Source organism: Semicossyphus pulcher, unplaced genomic scaffold, assembly GCF_022749685.1.
Source record: "Semicossyphus pulcher isolate SPU_LCO1_2020_fin unplaced genomic scaffold, fSemPul1.0.p SCAF_13, whole genome shotgun sequence".
NCBI classification, from domain to species: domain Eukaryota; kingdom Metazoa; phylum Chordata; class Actinopteri; order Labriformes; family Labridae; genus Semicossyphus; species Semicossyphus pulcher.
In genome coordinates, this window is record NW_027211637.1 from 25,852,886 (window position 1) to 25,872,204 (window position 19,319).

General features: G+C 41.0%; 1 protein-coding gene across 1 annotated transcript; it reads left to right on the forward strand.

The window, feature by feature from the left end:
• The first annotated feature begins 71 nt into the window (after positions 1 to 71).
• Positions 72 to 7,958, forward strand: ptpn1 (protein tyrosine phosphatase non-receptor type 1). Its single transcript, XM_069660876.1, has 10 exons — positions 72 to 129; positions 260 to 572; positions 1,219 to 1,309; positions 2,607 to 2,707; positions 3,668 to 3,766; positions 3,860 to 3,997; positions 4,086 to 4,295; positions 4,394 to 4,555; positions 4,721 to 4,881; positions 5,939 to 7,958. Exons 2-10 carry the CDS (start codon positions 516 to 518, stop codon positions 6,228 to 6,230), a joined length of 1,311 nt encoding a protein of 436 aa, XP_069516977.1. The 5' UTR covers positions 72 to 129; positions 260 to 515; the 3' UTR covers positions 6,231 to 7,958.
• Positions 7,959 to 19,319: the final 11,361 nt, after the last annotated feature.

Below are 19,319 nucleotides of genomic sequence, written 5' to 3' on the forward strand. Positions count from 1 at the left end.
CAGAATAGCAGATGTAGGTGTACGTATGTACGTGCTCACTCCCGTAACCAGGCATGCGCGCTGCGTTCCAGAATCAAGATGCCTTCCGCGCGTTCTCGCTGGTCTGTCTGTACAGCTGCCGTAGGAATGGTAAAGTGAATATCTCTTTTAAACTAATGAGCATCCTGTTTTGACGAGGACTTTTAAAAATCGAATCACTTCTTGAGTACAAGTAGCGGAATATTATCTCGTAAAATAAACATTTTCTGTTCTTTTTTAGCCATCCGAGCACGGCAGCTACACCGTGTAGGAGGAGCCAGCGGCGTGTTTCCGCTAACACCAGGCCGAGCAGAGAGAGAGGCACCGCGGACTGAAATCTATGCTGCTGTATTGAGAATAACAGGACAGTGGAGGGACAGCTGTCAGCTACTGCTATACACTGTTAGAGCTTGAAATATTTGATTGCAGGGGGTTTCGGTTACCCACATCAGAGGGAAAAAAAAGAAGGAGAAGGAGTGGCAGCTGGACTGTCAGCAATGGAAGCCGAGTTTCGGGAAATCGATGAAAACGGGAGTTGGAGTGCCGTTTATCAGGTAGGACCTCACGGCAAAATCAAGGTGAAGTGTGACTGTTTTGGAGAAGCTGCCACGTTTAGGCCAAATGGTCGCTAATGCATAACTAATCTACTGCAGCCCATGTATCAGTTCTCTAGTTATCAGCCTTGTTTAGTCTCTGTTCCGCTTGCTCTCTGACCAAATCCGGTGATTGATGGGTCTGCCTGCGTCCCACACAAGCAACACATCCCATCACTAAACCGGAACATCATATCTGTCAGAAACAAATGTAACTCATGTCACTTTTAATCTAATGTGTTTGCACAAAATATTTACGCTTCTTCAGCTTATTTTTATTGTTTTGCCTGCAGTTTCCTGCACAAAACATCCATTAATCACAGCTTAGCATGAAATAGCTGGTATCATTTTTACTGTAAATTCAGATTAGCTTAACACCTCACCCTGTACACACACACCCACATGAGTCAGACACTTTAAGGGGATTGTCTTCTAATATCTACAACTAGTAGTTTCCACAGAATTAGATAAAAGAATAAACAACTCCACCAGGATCCTTTACACATGCGTTGATTCTGTTTAACAGCTATGTAGAAAAAGCCTGAACTGTTTCTCGCATCTGACCTTTAATGTTCTATAAATGTAATGATTTTTTTTCTTTTCACAGGATATTCGTCAGCAGTCCTGTGAACTCTCGTGCAGGTTTGCCAAATTACCAGAAAACAAGAATCGAAATCGTTACAGAGATGTTAGCCCATGTAAGTTTCTCTTTTTGTTTGTCTAAATGCGCTGTTCCTTTAAATCCATATACTCCATTGGCGCTTATTTATGTTCAAACATCAGCCAGCTGTGACTTTTTTCTTAAGAGTCTTAACAGTTGATTATGTTATACAAATATATACTGTTTGACCTCTGACGCAATCAATGTAATATTTATTTTAAGCAATACAATGTCAGTGTTACTCTAAAGGCAAGCATTGCGTCACTCTTAAGGAGCGACGCTTTAAAGGACTCATAAATCATAACTTTTATTCACTTTCCAAGGGCAGTAAATATATTTCTGTGTATTTACTGACTTGTCAGTAGGGTGATAATACACATAGGTAGAGCTTAACATAATCATCTGCTTAACCCCTGTTGTATAGGCTGAATTTTTAGTCTTTTGACAAACCGACTAATCTCAAGTTCATTTTAATGTGTTTATTTCTTTATTTGCATGAGCTGTAAACATTAAACATCTATGACATTTAACAACATGAATGTAAACATGCCGGGCTGCAATTTTCAACCTTATTCCTCACACATTTAGACACTGAAAAATTGCAAAACGAATTGCAAAGCTGAAATGAAAATAGGACAACGAAGTGTGACAGCAAGTTGTCCAAACATTTTTAAAGTGACAGTACACGCAGACAAAAATAAACAATACTAAGATCTATAAAAACATTACATTAGTCATATCTCAATCGATAATAACCAAAGTTTCATTTTTAAAACGCTGTGTCCGTCATTTTAAATAAACATTTTTAAAGAAACGGTTGTGAGAACATTAAAGTGTCAGTAAGTATCTTAAGTTTGTACACTGTACAGTCATCGCTGCACTGACGACTGATGTAAGAGTTACTATTTGAAGTAAATTACACTTCTGTCTTTAAAATAAATTATTATTCAGTAAAATGTTTTTCCTTAAACGTCACAGTTCAACAGCTTGACTATGTGGTTTCCTCTCTTTCACACTGAATAAGCCATGCAAATTGTGCAAACCAGCTTGCATATAGTTACTGTAAATACTGTCAAACATGTTTCTCAGTAACTTTTAATAAGATATGAAAATCAGTAAGCTGGAACTTGTTCATGTTGTTTACTCTTTAACTGAAATGTTCTCAAATGTTTCCTATATTAAAGGCAGAAGTTTAACACCAGTGTTGTGTTCACAGACAGACTTGTCATGCGTTCTCAGCAGCTGTGCCCGTCTGAGAATAACATTTATGGTCCAGTGGGAGTTGTGACATATTAACCACACACAAGCTTATTTTCTTTTTCTCTTCCCCTCAGTTGACCACAGCAGAATCTGTCTGCAGCTGGGTACGAACGACTACATTAATGCCAGCCTGATCACAGTAGAGGAGGCGGAGAGGAACTATATTCTCACTCAGGTGAGCGTGGAGGTGTTTCAGTCAGACACATTGAATCCTCTCGTACACAGAGCTCAGACCTGTGATTTCAGTCATGTTGGACAATATTTGTAATCGTGTCTTTGAATATATGCGAAGACTTTCAGATTAAGTCAGACTTATGAATATTTATGAAATGACTCATAAGATATGATACAGTAGTTATAAGCAGATTTAAGCTGTCAGTAAGTTGGTTTATATTGTTTGAATTATTTAATTTCCTTAAAGTACAGTGAGTCATATATTTAATATGAGTTATTAATGTATTTCACTTCTCTGAGTTTTGTTGCCGTCCTATGCAGCATCCGTAGTCATGTGACCAGGAGACAGGAAGTGAAGTGTATTCTGTTGACGTCAACACGGTTGTTTTACCGTGCGTGCGGTGGTTACCGAGCCGACTCGACGTGTGAAACAGTCTCACGTCTTTGTTGTGGGCGCTGGTGTAAAAACAGACAATGAAGAATTAAGTTGAGGAGAACAAAAAATAAGCCCTGAAAAATCCTTTTATCAGCTTACAACTACTTTATAATGTACTGAAATGAACAGAGACCACTGTGCTTTAATGTCTTCACTTTAGATGGTGTGCATCTCCAGCGACTCTTTAAGAGATTATTAAAACATGGATAATTTTTTTAACAAAAGCATGCACATCATGTTGCCTGCTTTCATTCCCTTTATCTAGCCTGAGAGGCCCATAGATCACTTGCCGCTGCTCATAAAACACGTGAGTCACTCAGACGAGCTATTCCCATCCCTCATCTAGATTTTGGCGGTTTGGCAGTAAAAGGAGAATTTAGTGAGTAAGTCAAACAAAAATAGCATTCTGAGAAATAAGGGGGACATCATGTACGTTTGTTTTCTTATCAGTATTTCTTAATAATAATATCTTTAAATAGATGCACGGTTTTTACTCAGAACAAATCCACTGTTCATTCTCTTCAGGGACCCCTTCCAAACACATGCGGCCACTTCTGGGAGATGGTGTGGGAGCAGCAGACCCGCGGTGTAGTGATGCTGAACAGAGTCATAGAGAAAGGATCTGTAAGTTCTCTGTCCATAAAGTGTCGCTACTCCATGTATGTGTTGTTTGCTCCTATAAGCTCACTGCTATGTCTCTGTCGGTTCTGTTTTAAGATCAAATGTGCCCAATACTGGCCTCACAGAGAGGAGAGAGATGCCATCTTTGAAGATACAAATTTCAGGCTCACTCTCGTCTCAGAAGACATCAAGTCTTACTACACAGTCCGTCAGCTGGAGTTGGAAAATCTGTCTGTAAGTGTCATTATCTGTAGAGTTGATCGTCTGTGTGTGTGTAAAAGAAGACGTTTTAGATAATATTCCCTTTGATCTTCCTTCACAGACTCAAGAGACTAGAGAGATTTTACATTTTCACTACACCACCTGGCCTGACTTCGGGGTACCAGAGTCTCCTGCCTCCTTCCTTAACTTCCTGTTCAAGGTGCGAGAGTCGGGTTGTCTGAACTCAGACCAGGGACCAGTGGTGGTGCACTGCAGTGCCGGCATCGGACGCTCTGGGACCTTTTGTCTCGTGGACACCTGCCTCTTATTGGTTTGTACACATCATTGATACAATCAGACATTAATGAAGAGAGTGAGCAGCCTGACTTTAGTGCTAAAATGTGTGTTTTTTTTTGTTGTTATATTCAGATGTCCATGCGTAAGGACCCGTCTTCAGTGCGTATTCGCGATGTGCTGCTGGAGATGCGATGCCATCGAATGGGTTTGATTCAGACGGCAGATCAACTTCGCTTCTCCTACCTCGCTGTCATTGAAGGTGCCAAGTACATCAAGGGAGACACATCTCTGCAGGCAAGTCCTCCCTCTATACTCTGCTCTCTGCTCTTAAGAAACTTAACGTAAAAAAACGCAACAAAAATACTTTGATAAATAAGAAAATGCTTCAAAACGACTTGTTTGTTTCTATTTAATCGAAGTATTTTTGCAAACACTCACCGTTTTTTCTTTTTTCCCCAGGAGTCATGGAAAGAGCTGTCAAACGAGGAAGATGATCCTCCGGAGTTCACCCCTCCTCCTCCTCTTCCTCCTCCCAGAGACCCTCATAACGGCAAAGTTGAGCCATCCTTTTTCCCCGAAAACGATGAGATCATCCAACAGATGGAGATCCGCAGTCTGGGGTAATCATTCAAATAATGTTTCAGAATATAAAAAATAGTTTGTTTAAACTACTGTTAACAAGAACAAGATTAGGTCGCATTCCTAAGTTCTTAGTGGATGCTCTCCATTTGGCGTTTTCTGGAATGCTGCTTGTAACAGCGACATGGGTGAAGAAATGGGTGTGCTTAATTAAGTACACAGGGATTTTCAGATATGACTTTAAAATGCACCCAGCAGATAATCAAAAGCCCCTCTTACATTGCCAGCTCTAGGCGGGACTGTTACGCCTCTGCTACACCAAGGTGGAATGGCAGGGCGAAATGTTGCGTCTGTGCCGTTCAGACGTCCAATCAAAAGCAATCAGCAATGTACTAAAAGAAGTACTCGAGTTTGTAGTTCTTATGAATTAACTCTGAGTGTCTCAGATCTTTTCTGTAACTTTAAAGTGATAATCTCGAAGATCTCAGTTTCGTTCTCTTTGGCGGCACCTATGGCGATAAACGGTAATTGCGGGAGCACACGTCCACGGTCGGCTCCGGTTGTAACTCTTACATTTTCCTGGCTGAGGGTCGCTTTCCTTTTTAGACTGTTTGCCTTCATCTGAGCGTCATCGATCTTTTCTTTGTTTGTTCAGCCGTAGTAGATTACTGTTTACTCGCAGCACTTGCACAGACTGGAAAAGCAGCCGCTTAGCTCCGCCTACCCTCTCTGGCAGACCAACCACTGCTGGGTGATGGAAAACGCGTCACTAACTGGGCGCCGCTTGTGATTTTTTTTCTGCAAAAGTCACCACAGACACCCAGTCCGTAAAAATACTCTATACTGCAAATGCGAAAGCTTTCATCAGTGGGCCATAGGCTCAATCACCATTGTGTTACCTCATTCAGCGATAGCTAGTGACTTAACAGACATTTACTTACATGAAGAGATTATTACTTTAACTACAAATCTCTAGATGACACTTTGTAACTAGGCTAGGTTGGACTAATTGTCCAAGTTAGATCTTCCAACTGTGAAAACCAAAGTAAACCAAAAGGCCCCATTAGGACACTAAAACTTCCCTCTGTCCTCATTCAGGTCCTCACAAGAGTCGGAGCTGCGTAAGAGGAACATTGCTGCCCCACAGCTTCCTCCTGACGATGGCGGTCTGCTCGACGGCCAAGTGGAAATCCAAGATCATACCTCGAAAGCTCCGACCAAATCCCAGCAGCAGCTCGAGCCCGTGGATCAGGAGTCGCCCGAGGCAGCGGAGCAGCCAAAGGAAAGCTCGCCTGTGCCGGAGACCTGGTCCCCTCTACTAACCCACGTGTGCCTGTGCACGGCGCTGGCTCTCAGTGCTTACGCCTGTTATCGAGCCTATTTCCACTGATGTCTGTCATTCTGCCTCGTTTCGGTTCCTCACTGTCTCTCCACTGATGTCGCAAAGTGGACTAGGTTGGCCAAACAGCCTGCTTTGACTGTGCGAGCGGGTGGATTATTTGGACTTTTCAGCTTCACTCGTTTACTTTACAACATGCAGTGCGAGGGGTCGGCTAGTCTGAGTTCGAAGGCTGCCAATTATCCACTCAAACTTTTTTCAATAAGTCATCTTGAGTGCTCAGGGCCTTGTTTTTTTTCAGGTGTCACATCCCAAATACATGTGCTGACTTAAAAACAGACAGTTTGACGGCGGTCTGTAGAAGGGAGGAGGTTTGTTTTAGCTCCCGTGCTCTGTGAACCAGGATGAACGGCCTGTCAGACCTTTTTAAAATGCTTCTCGTCTCCTCTTATTTACCAAATGTGTTCTTCCATTTCAGCCTTCACCGAGGCGTCCGTTAGGAGACTTTCTTTTGCTTTTACAAATCAGAAATCATGGAGCCAGATTGTTACCAGCCTGTCTGAAAATAAGCCAGACTTAAAAAGTGTTTTTTCTGTTATTGATCAACGTTAAAGCCGACAGTAAGGTGACTTACATGAACGTAAGAGGGAAGAAACTGTCCCCACTGGTTAGAGATGCATGCATTAAACCGTCGTCTGTCCTCACTAGTGGCCTGTGTCGGGCTGCAGGAGGCAGTACAGTATGTGTGTGAGTGGTAGTTAGTAGAGCTCTCGACTGACGCTCGAGTTAAATTTACTCAGTGAGAAATATAACATTTACATTTCATCATATGTGAGCTGCAGACGGGGTCGGCTCCTGGTAACCGATTCCCTCTGCGCTTTCGCTCCCTAGTGGCTGGACAGCGGCTCAGCAAAGGTCTTTCTAAAGTCAAAATGGTGCAGAGACAGGGTGGCGTGTCTCGCTCTCCATTCGCCTGGCATTCTCAAACTGACACAAAAAAAATCTGCAGACTTTTTAAGGGTGTGAATGTTGTTTTTCTGAGTTAAAGTTCAGGAGGATCTTTTCCTCCCGTGGATTAACGCGTGGAGGCTTTTTTATGCCAACAAAAAAATGTGTAACATAACCCCAATAGAGCTGATACACATTGTAACGTAATGTGTGTTCAGTCAGCAGAGTTACACACCAGAATGCCAGCTTAACGACACACAAAGTAGCTAACACCCAACTCTCTTTGCCAGCAATACAAACACTTCTTAATGTGTCGCCCTTTACTGTATCAAACTCTGAGTTTGAACAGGGATTGTGAACAAACCAAAAATCAAACACCAGCACAGGGATGAAAACAAAACACTGTAGTGATGATCGGTGGTGTCGCAGCGTGGCCCTGAGCTGGCAACATTATGTTGTATGATTCTTTTTAGCATGCTGCATTTGTGAATCAACAGGTTTGTCCTAAGAAGAGATTAGCTAAGCTGCTAGCATTCAGTTTACCTTGTGACTCGATGGCGAGTCTGACAGCTGTACCTTTCTTTAGAATGTAAACATGTCCTGCAGGGACACACTCTTATTAGAGAGAAATATATTTTTTTCAATCAGGTTTCAGCGTGCTGAGTTTTTCTTTTGTTTTGTTCAGCTTTAGCAAGGGATTAAATCTCAGCACCTGTGCAGCCATTGCACCAGGTTCTCCTGTTTTTCTATACTTATGCTGAGCTCAAAAACATGTATTTTTTTAATTTACATTTGTTGTTTTACTTTTTGAATAAAAAAAATCCAACTGTTGATTTCGCTTTGTTTTCTTTTAGAACAGATTTATGTCGGGGGCTCAGTGGTAGAGTCGGTCGTCTCTCAATCAGTTACAGTTACATGTCGAAGTGCCCTGAGGCAACACACTGAAGCTCAAACTGCTCTCGGGCATAGCCAACAGGTATGACTGGATCTGATTGCAGATTAGCACTTAGGCCTTTGCCATAAGTGTGTGAATGGGTGAACGTGACATGTAGTGTAAAAGAGCTTTGAGTGGTCTGAAGAATGGAAAAGCACAATAAAAAAGTCCAGTCCATTTACATCTTTGATCTCACTCTCAGGCTTACTGTGGAAAAAGGGAATACCAATAAGTGAAATAAGTCACACGTCATCTTGTTTCAATCTCACTGTTGGGTCAGTATGGATAGAAAAAACTGATGAATCACTGTTTCAGTAGAAAACTGACTTCGTCACAGCTTGTTCACCGACTAAGCAGCTGCTTGTTACAGAAGCAGTGAGACTGTGACCTGAATGAACAGGTTTTAAAATGGTTTTCAATGTTTGTAATCAGAGATATTATAATGAACAGTTATTGATAACGCTCCATAGTAACAAAGTGCACGAATCAAATACATTAATCATATTCTGCATTTATTTAAACTGACCTGTTGAAGCTACAGTTAAATAATGTTCGGTATGAAGGCGAGGCGGGTTTGTTTATAGTATATACGACCTTTAAACCCTGAGACAATTCAAAGAGCTTTATAGGAAGTAGAGAAACACACAAAGGGGAAAATAAAATGAACTAGAAGGGCAAAATCTTTAACTTAATATGTTTTTATATAAAGTTCTGATTTATATCCAATTATATAAGGAAATCTCCGTGCAGTGTTTTAAAAGGGGGCTGAGTTAAGTGTTTTGAAGACACCACCAGGTGGCGCTGTGGAGCTGCAAACGCTCCGCTTCTCTCTGTAAATGAAGAGCCATGGCTTCAGCTGCAGCCCACTCCTTCCTGTTTTCTGTATTGAACCTGGTTTAGCTCATCAATTATCTTTGTATTAACGCTGAACTGTAGTTAGGAGTGTTCCTCTACTGGCAGAACATACTGCATACTAACATACTGTATACTGCCTTTTGGTTTTTAAGGGGAAAGCGACTCTGCAAACCACAAATACAGCTCTTATTTTATTTAAATTCTAATAGTTTTAAGCTTAAAGTTATTTTTCTGTGAAATTGTTCTTTACTCGCCAAAGACGGACTTTAAATCTAAATATATACAATTCAACTCAAAGGCTTTACTAGCATGAAAGTTTCAAAACTATTTGCTAAAGCTCTGATCTAATATTTATTCTGACGACTCTCACTGATAAAAAAAAACTGATTGTTGTAAAATACAATACAATTTAAGTCACTAAACTTTGATGTGGATGTAAAAACCGTCCGTCTAAACAGCTTCGGGTTTGTTTCAGTGTCACCACAGCAGGGGTGGCTCATGACCACTGGAGGAAGGAAGACAACGTGTCTTGAGACACACACACACACACACACACACTGCTTGAGTAAATTCCACCACACACTCTGGTGTATTACAGATGATTTGGCAACAGTCTTTGGCGAGGACTTCCTGTTTGGGAAATAGGAGGCCGGCACTAGAACGTAGTGTACAGGAATGCAACTTAAACAGTGAGTGAGTAATAGCACTCCCTACAAACGCTCTGCTGACGTCAAGCGGGCAGGCAAGATGGTACACGCTGCTCAGCCTGCATAGGAAAACTACAAGCAAGGTGTGATCACAATGAAGGTGTGACCAGGGAGCGGAAGTCGTCTTAAAGGCACAGTTAATGCTCTTGTAAAGTCTGTCTGACTGACTCATGTTTGTGGAGAAGAATTTCATCATGTTGTAACTTTGTTGATTATAAATGAGTTTAGGTCTTATCCAAGTCTGTAATCTAACACGCCTACGTGTTTCATGGTTTGTGGTTTAGTGTAGAAATTTAAATTCTTCGATCAGGATATGAGTTTAAAAAAAGTGACTTGAACAGACGTCAAAAGTGCACTGTGTGTTATCCAACAGAGCCCCCTTACTCAGCCAAATCCTGCACACTGCTGACTCCACATTCACAATCGACCAAAGAGGATATCTCCCCTGGCTCGCTGACTTGTCCAGCATGTGGCCTGAGTTTAGTTATTAACCTGGAACTTCCCAATAGCAGGCCAGCTGTGAGGGAGGGTGGGTGGGGCCAGCTGTGACTGTAAGTCTCTTTTGTAGCCTGCGCATAGTTTTCTCAGGGAGCCGAGCGAGGACCAGGAAATTCCTAAATGCGTGAGGAGTCAAATGTTTCCAAGTGTGACTCGGCAAAATCTGAGTCACGTCAAACGCAGCACAATGCTGCACAATGGGAGCTTCGTACCAGGAAGTAGGAGTGATCCGTCAGGTGTACCGTGTTTCTTCTTGCCCTCATCATTTCAAAACTTCAAAAAGCCAGGGGAGTTAATGAGGCTTAGCCAGCTTACAGCATCAGGCAGTGATGAAAGGTAGCTCAGTATGTTTACCCACTCAAGTACGTCACACTTCTCAACTGTATTAGAGAGGGAAATATTGTAATTTTTACTCCATTACATTTACCTTTAGTTTTAAACTTCATTACTCTGCATAAAAAAAAGACATCGAATACATTGTTAAAACAAAAGTTTACATATTTGAAAAAAATAATCACTTCCACTCGCCTGTGTTTGCTACAGACACTAGCTGATTAGGTTAGCTTAACTTAGCCTAGCATAAAGGCTGGAAACAGGGTGAACAGTTAGCCTGGCTCTGTTCAAAGGTGACAAAATCCACTTACTAACATGCAGCTCCAAACCTCTTAAATTAAAGCACAATTATGTAATAATCTGTGTTTTTGGCACCTCTACAGTTTCGTCGTGCAAATCACTCTCTTGCCAATGACTTAAAAGCCTGTCCCACATTTAGTCTATTTTTCTTTCAGATTATTTTTGGACAGTGGATAGAGTCAGAAATGTGGGGATGACGTGCAGCAAAGGGCCGAGGGTCGGAGTAAACCCGGATCTGCTGCATCGAGTGCTGACCCTCTATACGTGCGGCGCACGTCTTAACCACTGAGCTAAACTGGTGTCCCACGACATGTACTCTCCTCCAGCCTTTGGTCAGTCAATCTGTTTCTCTTCTGCCACGATGTCCCTTCCAAGAATAACACGCTAAGAGCGCTAAAAGGAAAGGTTTCCCATCAGGCCTTTCAGCCAGAAAGTGGTGGCGTGAAGCTTTCCAACTTCTCCTGGGAGACTTTATCTGCACGACCTTAGTTACAAGTGGGAAAGAAAGGGAGAGCCCAACTCTCCCTTACAGCACTAAAAGTATTGTGAAGCCGTTATTCTCTAGTAAAATAGCTTCATAATGTTGCAACCAGTGTGAAACACAGTGAAGACAGTTGGATAAAAATTCGGAACGAACAGATTTGTGTGTACACTTGGTTTATAACCTGTTAATTAATGAGCTTTAAAGGACACATTTTGTTACATTTGGACAAACATAAGCTAGCTGTTTACAGTCTTTATGCTAAGCTAAGCTAACCTGCTGCTAGGTTCATTTTAAGCATACAGATATAAGAGAGGTGTTGCTTTTTTCTTACTGTTGGCAAAAAGCAAATATGTTGAACAATTCCTTACACCAGGGATTCCCAACTTTTTTGACCCTTAATTAAAAGCCGGGAGCTGTACCTTCCTCGCTTTTCACATGGTTTCATTCAAAGAGCTGTTCAAGGCCCAAAGAGAAAAAACACTTTATTAAAAAAGAAGAGATTATAAAAAAAGTCTGTTCTTCCTTCCTGTCCCATTAATCATCATCGCACAACCCCTGAGATTTATCTTGTGCCCCTTTTGAAGCGATCATATAATTCACATTTTGCTGACAGCTCCTCTGGTCATACGTATGATATAAAATATCCCCTCCACTTGTAATGGAGCATTGCTACATTGTTGTATGGGCACTGAACTAAAGGCTTTGGCTGCTTCTTCAGCACTGGCATGGGACCACTATTCATACTTAAACGTGGCTTAATGTTCTACCTTTGGTTTAACAGCTTTTCCTGCCACACCTTATGATTTAAGTTATTATGATGACTAGATTTTTGACTCTAATGCAAAAGCATGTTGTTGTTGTTTTCATAAAACTGCAGAGTCTCAGTGAGAGTCAGATGTCTTTACGTTTGTTGTGACATCCGTGAGCACTTCCTGTTCCTGTTCCTGTCCCCCCGGCTGCTGCTGTTGAGGATCAACCGTCACAGACTTCGCAGTGACATACAGTCCCTCTGCTGTCATAGGCTAAGTTCATGCATATAGGTCAGAGCGTATAAATGCTTAGAGGTTAGAGCTGGTGCTTCCCCCTTAGTGCGCTTCAAGGACCCGCATCCTTCCTCTTGACACAGCAGCAAGGAGAGATGACGTTGACTACGACATAAAGTCCACATGTAAACAAAGGCCGACCTGCCTGCTGACCACAGATGTTACCACTGTGTGCTTTTAGCTCATTGTTTATGTTTTCTTCACGGCAACAGTGGAAAAAGAAAAGACGACCATTTGTCGCATCCGATGCGTGACTGCGAGTCTTGTTTACTGATGCAACAGGGACTCCATGACCGAAGCACACGCACGCTCGTCAATGGTTTTCTGTGTTTTCAAATAACAACTTTTTCTGTATTGAGGTGAAAGGTAAGATGCTGCGAACGTGAGGATAGTCACATCGCTGAGCTGGTGTGGGTGTTGAATGCTTTCCCGGCTGCCACCATCACCTACACACCCTACTTCCTGTTGAGTAATCACTACATGTCAAAGCCCACACGACTTCTTTTATGTCCGGTATTTGTGATTTCAGGAGTGTACAGTAGAGAACTTGCTGTTCATTCACTGTACATGTTACGGTGTTTCTCTGCAGCAGCCTGCCAACAAAACATTTTTTAACTTCCTCCTGAGGCGGTCTGACAGGCAGTCACAAGATCAGAGACAAACAATCCTGACAGACTTATCTTTGTTTTAATCATCTAAATTAATTTATATCCTCTTATTGTACACAAGATACCAACATTCCTTAATAGGAATTTAAGACCTGAATTAACCATTTTACCGGTATAACACAAACTGTGTGTGATTAAGTGCAAACACGTCAAGCTGCTATTTTTTTGTTGATCGGTGCAAAACGAAAAATCGACAGTTTCTTGTTTTCCATGACTAATCTACAGGAAACGTCCGTGTGAGCTTAGTGCAGCTCTTTAACAGAGCACAGAGTGGACTGACCGCTGTGCTGCAGAGTCTGTGTGTCACCTCTCTGTCAACTGTAAACATGCATGTGACGTTGCTGCCGTCACAGGTCATGTCAGCGGGATGATCGAGGCAGACGCTCCGTTACACGAAGTGCGTGTATTCCTGTTAACAGCAGCACCTCGTACCGGTGCTGGTTTGCGCTGTGGCCTCATAAACGGACCGTTCATGGAGCGGACGTGTCGCGGAGTATTTACTTTTAGCGGGTACACCTGCAGCGCACACGCGGCGTGAGGTTGTGTGTGCCGACAGGAATAACCACCTGAACTCTCTCTACTTTATCATAAGGCTGTCAGAGTCGCTAAACCAAGTGTGGTAAAAGCAGGAGGGGGGTTTGTTATCTGGTAGTTTATCTGGTATAATTCCCTATATCTTTTAAAACAATGTCACAATGTCAGTTTTTTCCAGTGTCATGCAGAGGGGCTGACACGGACAGACTTTCACGCTCACACTTAGAGTCACAGATGAACCTAATGAGCAGGTCTTTGGACTGTTGGAGGAAGCCGAAGTATCCGGAGGGAACCCACGCATGCACGGGGAGAACAGGCACGTGCACAGATAGGACCCAGGGGGGGCTTGAGCCCCTGCCTTTGTGCCACCAGAGTCGAAAAATGCCCTTATTTAAAAAAAGAAAAAAACATTACTTTTTTAATTCTATCCAATATAGAGATAGAAATGTAAAGTAGTATCTACGGAAAATATGCCTCATCAATTTCGGAAGTACTCCCCATTCCCCTCCCAAATGATTTTGTCTCAATCGATTAACTTTTCAACGTGTCTTGACTTGTCATGAAAAGCACACATCACTCCAGCCCCACCCCAGTCCGGTTACAGTGAATGATATCACTCAGGTAGGCACTGTTTTAATTATGAAATCAACCAAAACAAAACACGGGGCGGTTCTGAGGAAGGACAGCTGGATGTGGGCAGAGTTTTGTATTTGTTTTTTTTTGTTTGTTTGTTTTTTCCCTCTGTTCCCATTACCTCTCTCCTGTCTGTCGTTTTTATGCTGTTGTCTGCTTTAGGCCTCCACCAGGCCTGTATGAGGTGGCTGGCCTGTTGCAGGTCAGATCTACCTTGCGAGCAGACTCCACCTCTCCAGGTGGGGTCTGCGCATCTGGGACTGACAAGAGAAACCAAACCAAAACGTATCTTTTATGTTTTCTATTTTAAAAAATGATTAAGTAGGTCACAAGGACTTGGCTGTAATTTCCTCATTATTAGCCTCTGTAGCCCATACTCGCTAGCAGTTTTGCATTGTTTTGATTTAGTTTTATTCTGCATAGGATGGCGGCAGTGTGACAACATCAGGGTGGGAATTACTGTATGTTGGTGGGGCAATTGGCCCTTTTTTTTGCTTGAGCCCCCAAACATGTCTGTGCCCAGCCCTGGGAGAGAACATGCAAACTCCACACAGAAAGACCGACTCTGTCCAAACTGGGATTCAAACCAGGAAGCTTCTAACTGTGAGGCAACATCGCTAACCACTGCTAACCACTGCTAACCACGGCACCACCGTGCAGCCCTGAGCTGGTTTAACGTAACTTTATTTCTCTAAATTTATATGTACAAATCACAGAAAGTGCCCTTCTGTTTCCTGAAGTGTTCATTTCTGCTGTTGAGGCCCGGTTGTCAAGATAAAACGGGATGTTGGCTTAATTGCAGAGTGTGTCAGAGTGTCTGGTAATCTAGGAAAGTTTTCAGGGCAGAGTTTGAGGAATAGAGCAATGGGCTGAACTTTCATATCGATAGAAACTTCCGCACCTCAAAAGACTTGTTGTTCACCTTCCTTTTTTATCAAGTCCTGCAATAACGAACAACACGAGAAAAAAACTGAGGTCACCTTGTCTTTGTGGAGGAGCCAGTGTGAGATCAGTGTGTCAGTGTTGAATCAGTGTTGGCTCATACTTGGTGAGAAGTGATTTGTTAACTGTGAATGACTTAATTCATGTGAGGGAACCCTGAACTATTGAAAGAGCTTAAATTTGGTAATTAAACATCTATTGATCAGGGGGAAATTCAACCAGTTCATTATTTGATATCTTTAAAATGCAGTGTACGAATTTAGGTTTTGTTTTTCCTTTGATTTCAAACCAATTTACCACTTTAGGCCACTTTATACACCAGTTATATGACACTTTTTTACTTTGCTACCTTTATTTTACAAATGTAGCTGAGCATAAGTTCAAGCAGGAAGACCGTACATACATAGCATGATTCATTCATGTCACGTTCTCCCTCTCTGTCCTTCCTGTCTAATGATCAGCTGATTATGTGCGTATTCTATGTAAGTACTAAACCAACCAGATTCAGCCTCGACGTCTGTCGACCAATCATCTCGCTGCTGTCAAATTTTAAAGCTGCCTCTCTTCCGCAGACAGTTTGTCGTTTCAGCTCGATCATTGCGACCCTCCTCCACCCCTTTCACCTTCAGTCCATCTCATCAGTGTCCAAGTCCAGCTCCTCAGCTCATCTTATCTTCACCATCATCACCACCACCAGTGTCTACACTCCATCAGGGGGGATCCTGCTCTCGGCCTCTCGACATCTTCAAGTACCTGAAGACATCACGATAGAGTCTAATCGCCAAAGACTTTGCACATTTAATTCTTTCCAAACTTGTCAATAAATAATTGTTCAACCTTCTGTTCAATGAAGTCTCTCCTGATTGAAATGTTGTTTTCAGGCAGGGCGACCTGATAAATATCTGTTTGGTATTTTGATCTCTGCTGGTAAAAAAGCGATCGCAAGGTGCTGGTTGCTTCCTGATCCCCCAAAATACAGGAGTGGACTGATGTAGTAAATGACATTTATGTTATGGAAAACACTACTTTTTTTCTACGTCTCCAGAAATGTGTTTGGTCAAATATGTGAGGCCCTTGCTGCCTGGTTTTGTGGAGGTACTGAATGAATAACTCTTGTATCTTGTTGGTTTTTGCTTTTGTCTTTTCCTTTATTTCTTCCTCTCAAGTCTCCCTCTGATAAATTACTTATTGCTTCTGTGCACACTTTTCCTCTGCTTAAAGTTCTTAAAATCTGAAGAATGTGTGGATGGCAGGGGAACTAAAGCTGCTGTCATATATTTACTGTCGTCCCAAAATAAAGAATAATAAAAAAAGAAGATTTTACATACAGATCATAAATCAAATTGTAAAACTTTAACGCTTTGAGATGAATGAAACCTTCCCTAACTAGCAGGTCGCTATTGCTCAAACTCTGCCAACAACATTAAAATGATATGCACCTATTATTTCACACTTCATACTAATCCAACGATACATTGTTTATAATATAACACATTGATAGCTGGTGTTTCTTCTTCTACATGTGTTTGGTGGTAATATTTGTGATCTGTGTGTAATAGATAAATGCTGGATTTTCTCTTGCAAAGGGAAAATCATAGTATTTCTACTTTTTGGGGAAACAAGCATATGTCCTCTATTAGAGCGGTCTTGTTTGAATAAATGACCCACGACCTTTGAAAATGTCACTTTTGAAGCAGTTTTTTGCTACATAAATGTTTTAAATATTCTATAATGTATGAAGGGAGTCAGTACTAAGAGGCCTTTTTGACACTTTTATAGCAACTTTTTCAAACAGTGATTAAAACTTTTTGTTATTGTAACAAAAGTGGTTGCAAAAAAAACACAGATAATTGCAACTTAGTCCCTAAAGGCACATACAAATATATCAGTTATATAATTTACCCAGTCACGTTACTGGTACTACAAAACTGGTTTATAAGTGACACATGGTTTTAAGTGTTTTCTTCTCAGTGAGTAAACACCTCTGATCCCTCTGCTTTAGACATCGATTAAATCTTCACACACCCCGAGTGTATCAAAATGAACTCGTCACACACAAGTGTTTCTCCAACAATTAATCCAACGCCCTTTTGCAAGATGGTCTGGAGTTGCACAACATATGGGCAGTGATACTTGCTGTGTAGTGACCGCAAGTCACTTCTGCACGTCAGTTTTGTGTTTTCACAGTCATCCACGGCAAAATAGCAGAAGTGGACTGAGATGTTGAAATCTTGGTGCACTTGAAGACAGATCATGATCTCGTCCATTTACCGTAGCTCAGGCGGTGTGGCTTCCCGTTACAGCCCATGGTCCGGATATCTGCTGTCCCTTTCACTTAGAGGAGGAACTGTAATTGAACAAGCAAAATCACAGTGTTAAAGTCAACAATACTAAGAAATCTCACTTATTAATATCGTTTTTAACTGTGAGAAAGAGATGTCACGAAACTGGCTACGTTCGATAGAGCTCTCCAGACTTTCCAATATATCTTAACCACTTTTTGTCTCTGGTCTAGAACTGAGAATCATAAGAAGGTTAACATTAGCAAGTCATTGTTTGCTGCACAAGTTTGATTATCACCGGATACAAAAATAACTAAAAACATTTCACTACATTTATCCTAACGTAATTTAGTCATAAATGGAAAAGAAATGTTAAGATAAAGACATAAAAATAGAAAACAAAACAGGACCCAGCATAGAACCTTGAGGTACTCCTCAGCTCCTCTGCAATTGTGATCATATGGATGTAGAATTACAAATACCTAAAGAGATCATTGTATCTGGTAAATAAAATGGAAACTGAATGCTATCTGTTAGAAACAGATTATATGTTACTTTGTTAATATTCTTTTCTTATTTTCATCAAGATGTGCCACCAAAATCCACATGACTTGTTCCTACTAACAAGTAATGTTTGTGCAGCTAAATCCTGACATATTATTCTTATTCCTCTGTGCCTTGGACTTGCATTACTATTCAAAAATTATTAAAAACACAAGAGTGAGTCAACATGTTGCACTCGGTTCCTTCTTGATGATAAATATGTATGGGCTATGTAGTTTATTTTCAGTCAATTCAAAATTAACTATCCTGCTTTAAGGTTTCGCTAGAGCACCAAATGTGCATGAATCCCTGGCTGAAAATAGTCCCAAACAAACACATGTTTACTCCTGTTTGAGTGACGTTTGCTAAAAAAAAAAAAAAAAGATTGTCCAGCTGTTTTAGAAAATGAGCATCAATATATTTGTGACCCATTTTTTTTTTAAAGATTTATGTCTTCCGTAGAAAGTAATGAGCTTTTTGGCTGAGCTCCACAGAAAAAAAAAGGGTAGCATAAACGTTCAGACTTCACTAAAACACAGTTGGTTTAGGTTTTGTAAAATGTAATAAAAACATTGAACATTAGCAGCCTTATCCTTTAGATGCACTGATAAACTTGGTCCAAAGTAGCAATGTTTAGATCGATTTAACTGAAAATAAAATATGTGGTAAACCTGGGGATTAGCTTTGATATAGAATTTATAATGTGTTGTTGTGTCAGTACATTTTAAAGGTGATAAAGAAAAAAAGCCCAGAATATGTGACGATTGTTTTTCTTTGTTTTTTGTCTTCGTTTTGCTGCTTACTTGTTCAGTATGAACTCTTTTGGAACCTCAGTTTTCTTTTCTTTTTTGTAGGAAATGTTACTTACTTTGTTCTGCTCTGGTGTGATAAAACTAAAGTTAAGTAATGAAATGGTGGCCTAACAGAATATGTTGTGTAAAAAGGGTAGGCACAATAGGCCCAAGCTTCAGCCTACACCTCTGCGGTTGGTTTATACCCAAATGTAATTACTTGTAATGTTTACATAACTTCTGTGGGGTTTTTAGGGGGAGATTTTGTTAATAGTTTTTCCTTTAAAATGCAAACATATTAAGAAAGCCTTTTTCACTTTCCACACATCAAGGTGACATCTTTAAATTTCTCATTTTGTTTAAACCAACAGTCAAAGATCAAATAAGTTTACGATCGTGTGACAAAGGAAAGCATCAAACCCTCCTATGAAGCTAGAAAAGGCAAATGTTGACATGTTTTGAATGGCTCTAACTTTAGCTCGATTATGAAAATGGTTGCAATGTTATTGTCTGTTTATTGACTAATTGTTGCAGTTTAAAAACCCTGTATTAAATTTGAAGTGTGTCATACCTGTTGCTTAATAACCTTATCTGTGGAGATGCAACAAAACCCCTTATCTATCGGTTTTGTTTTTGCAACTTCAC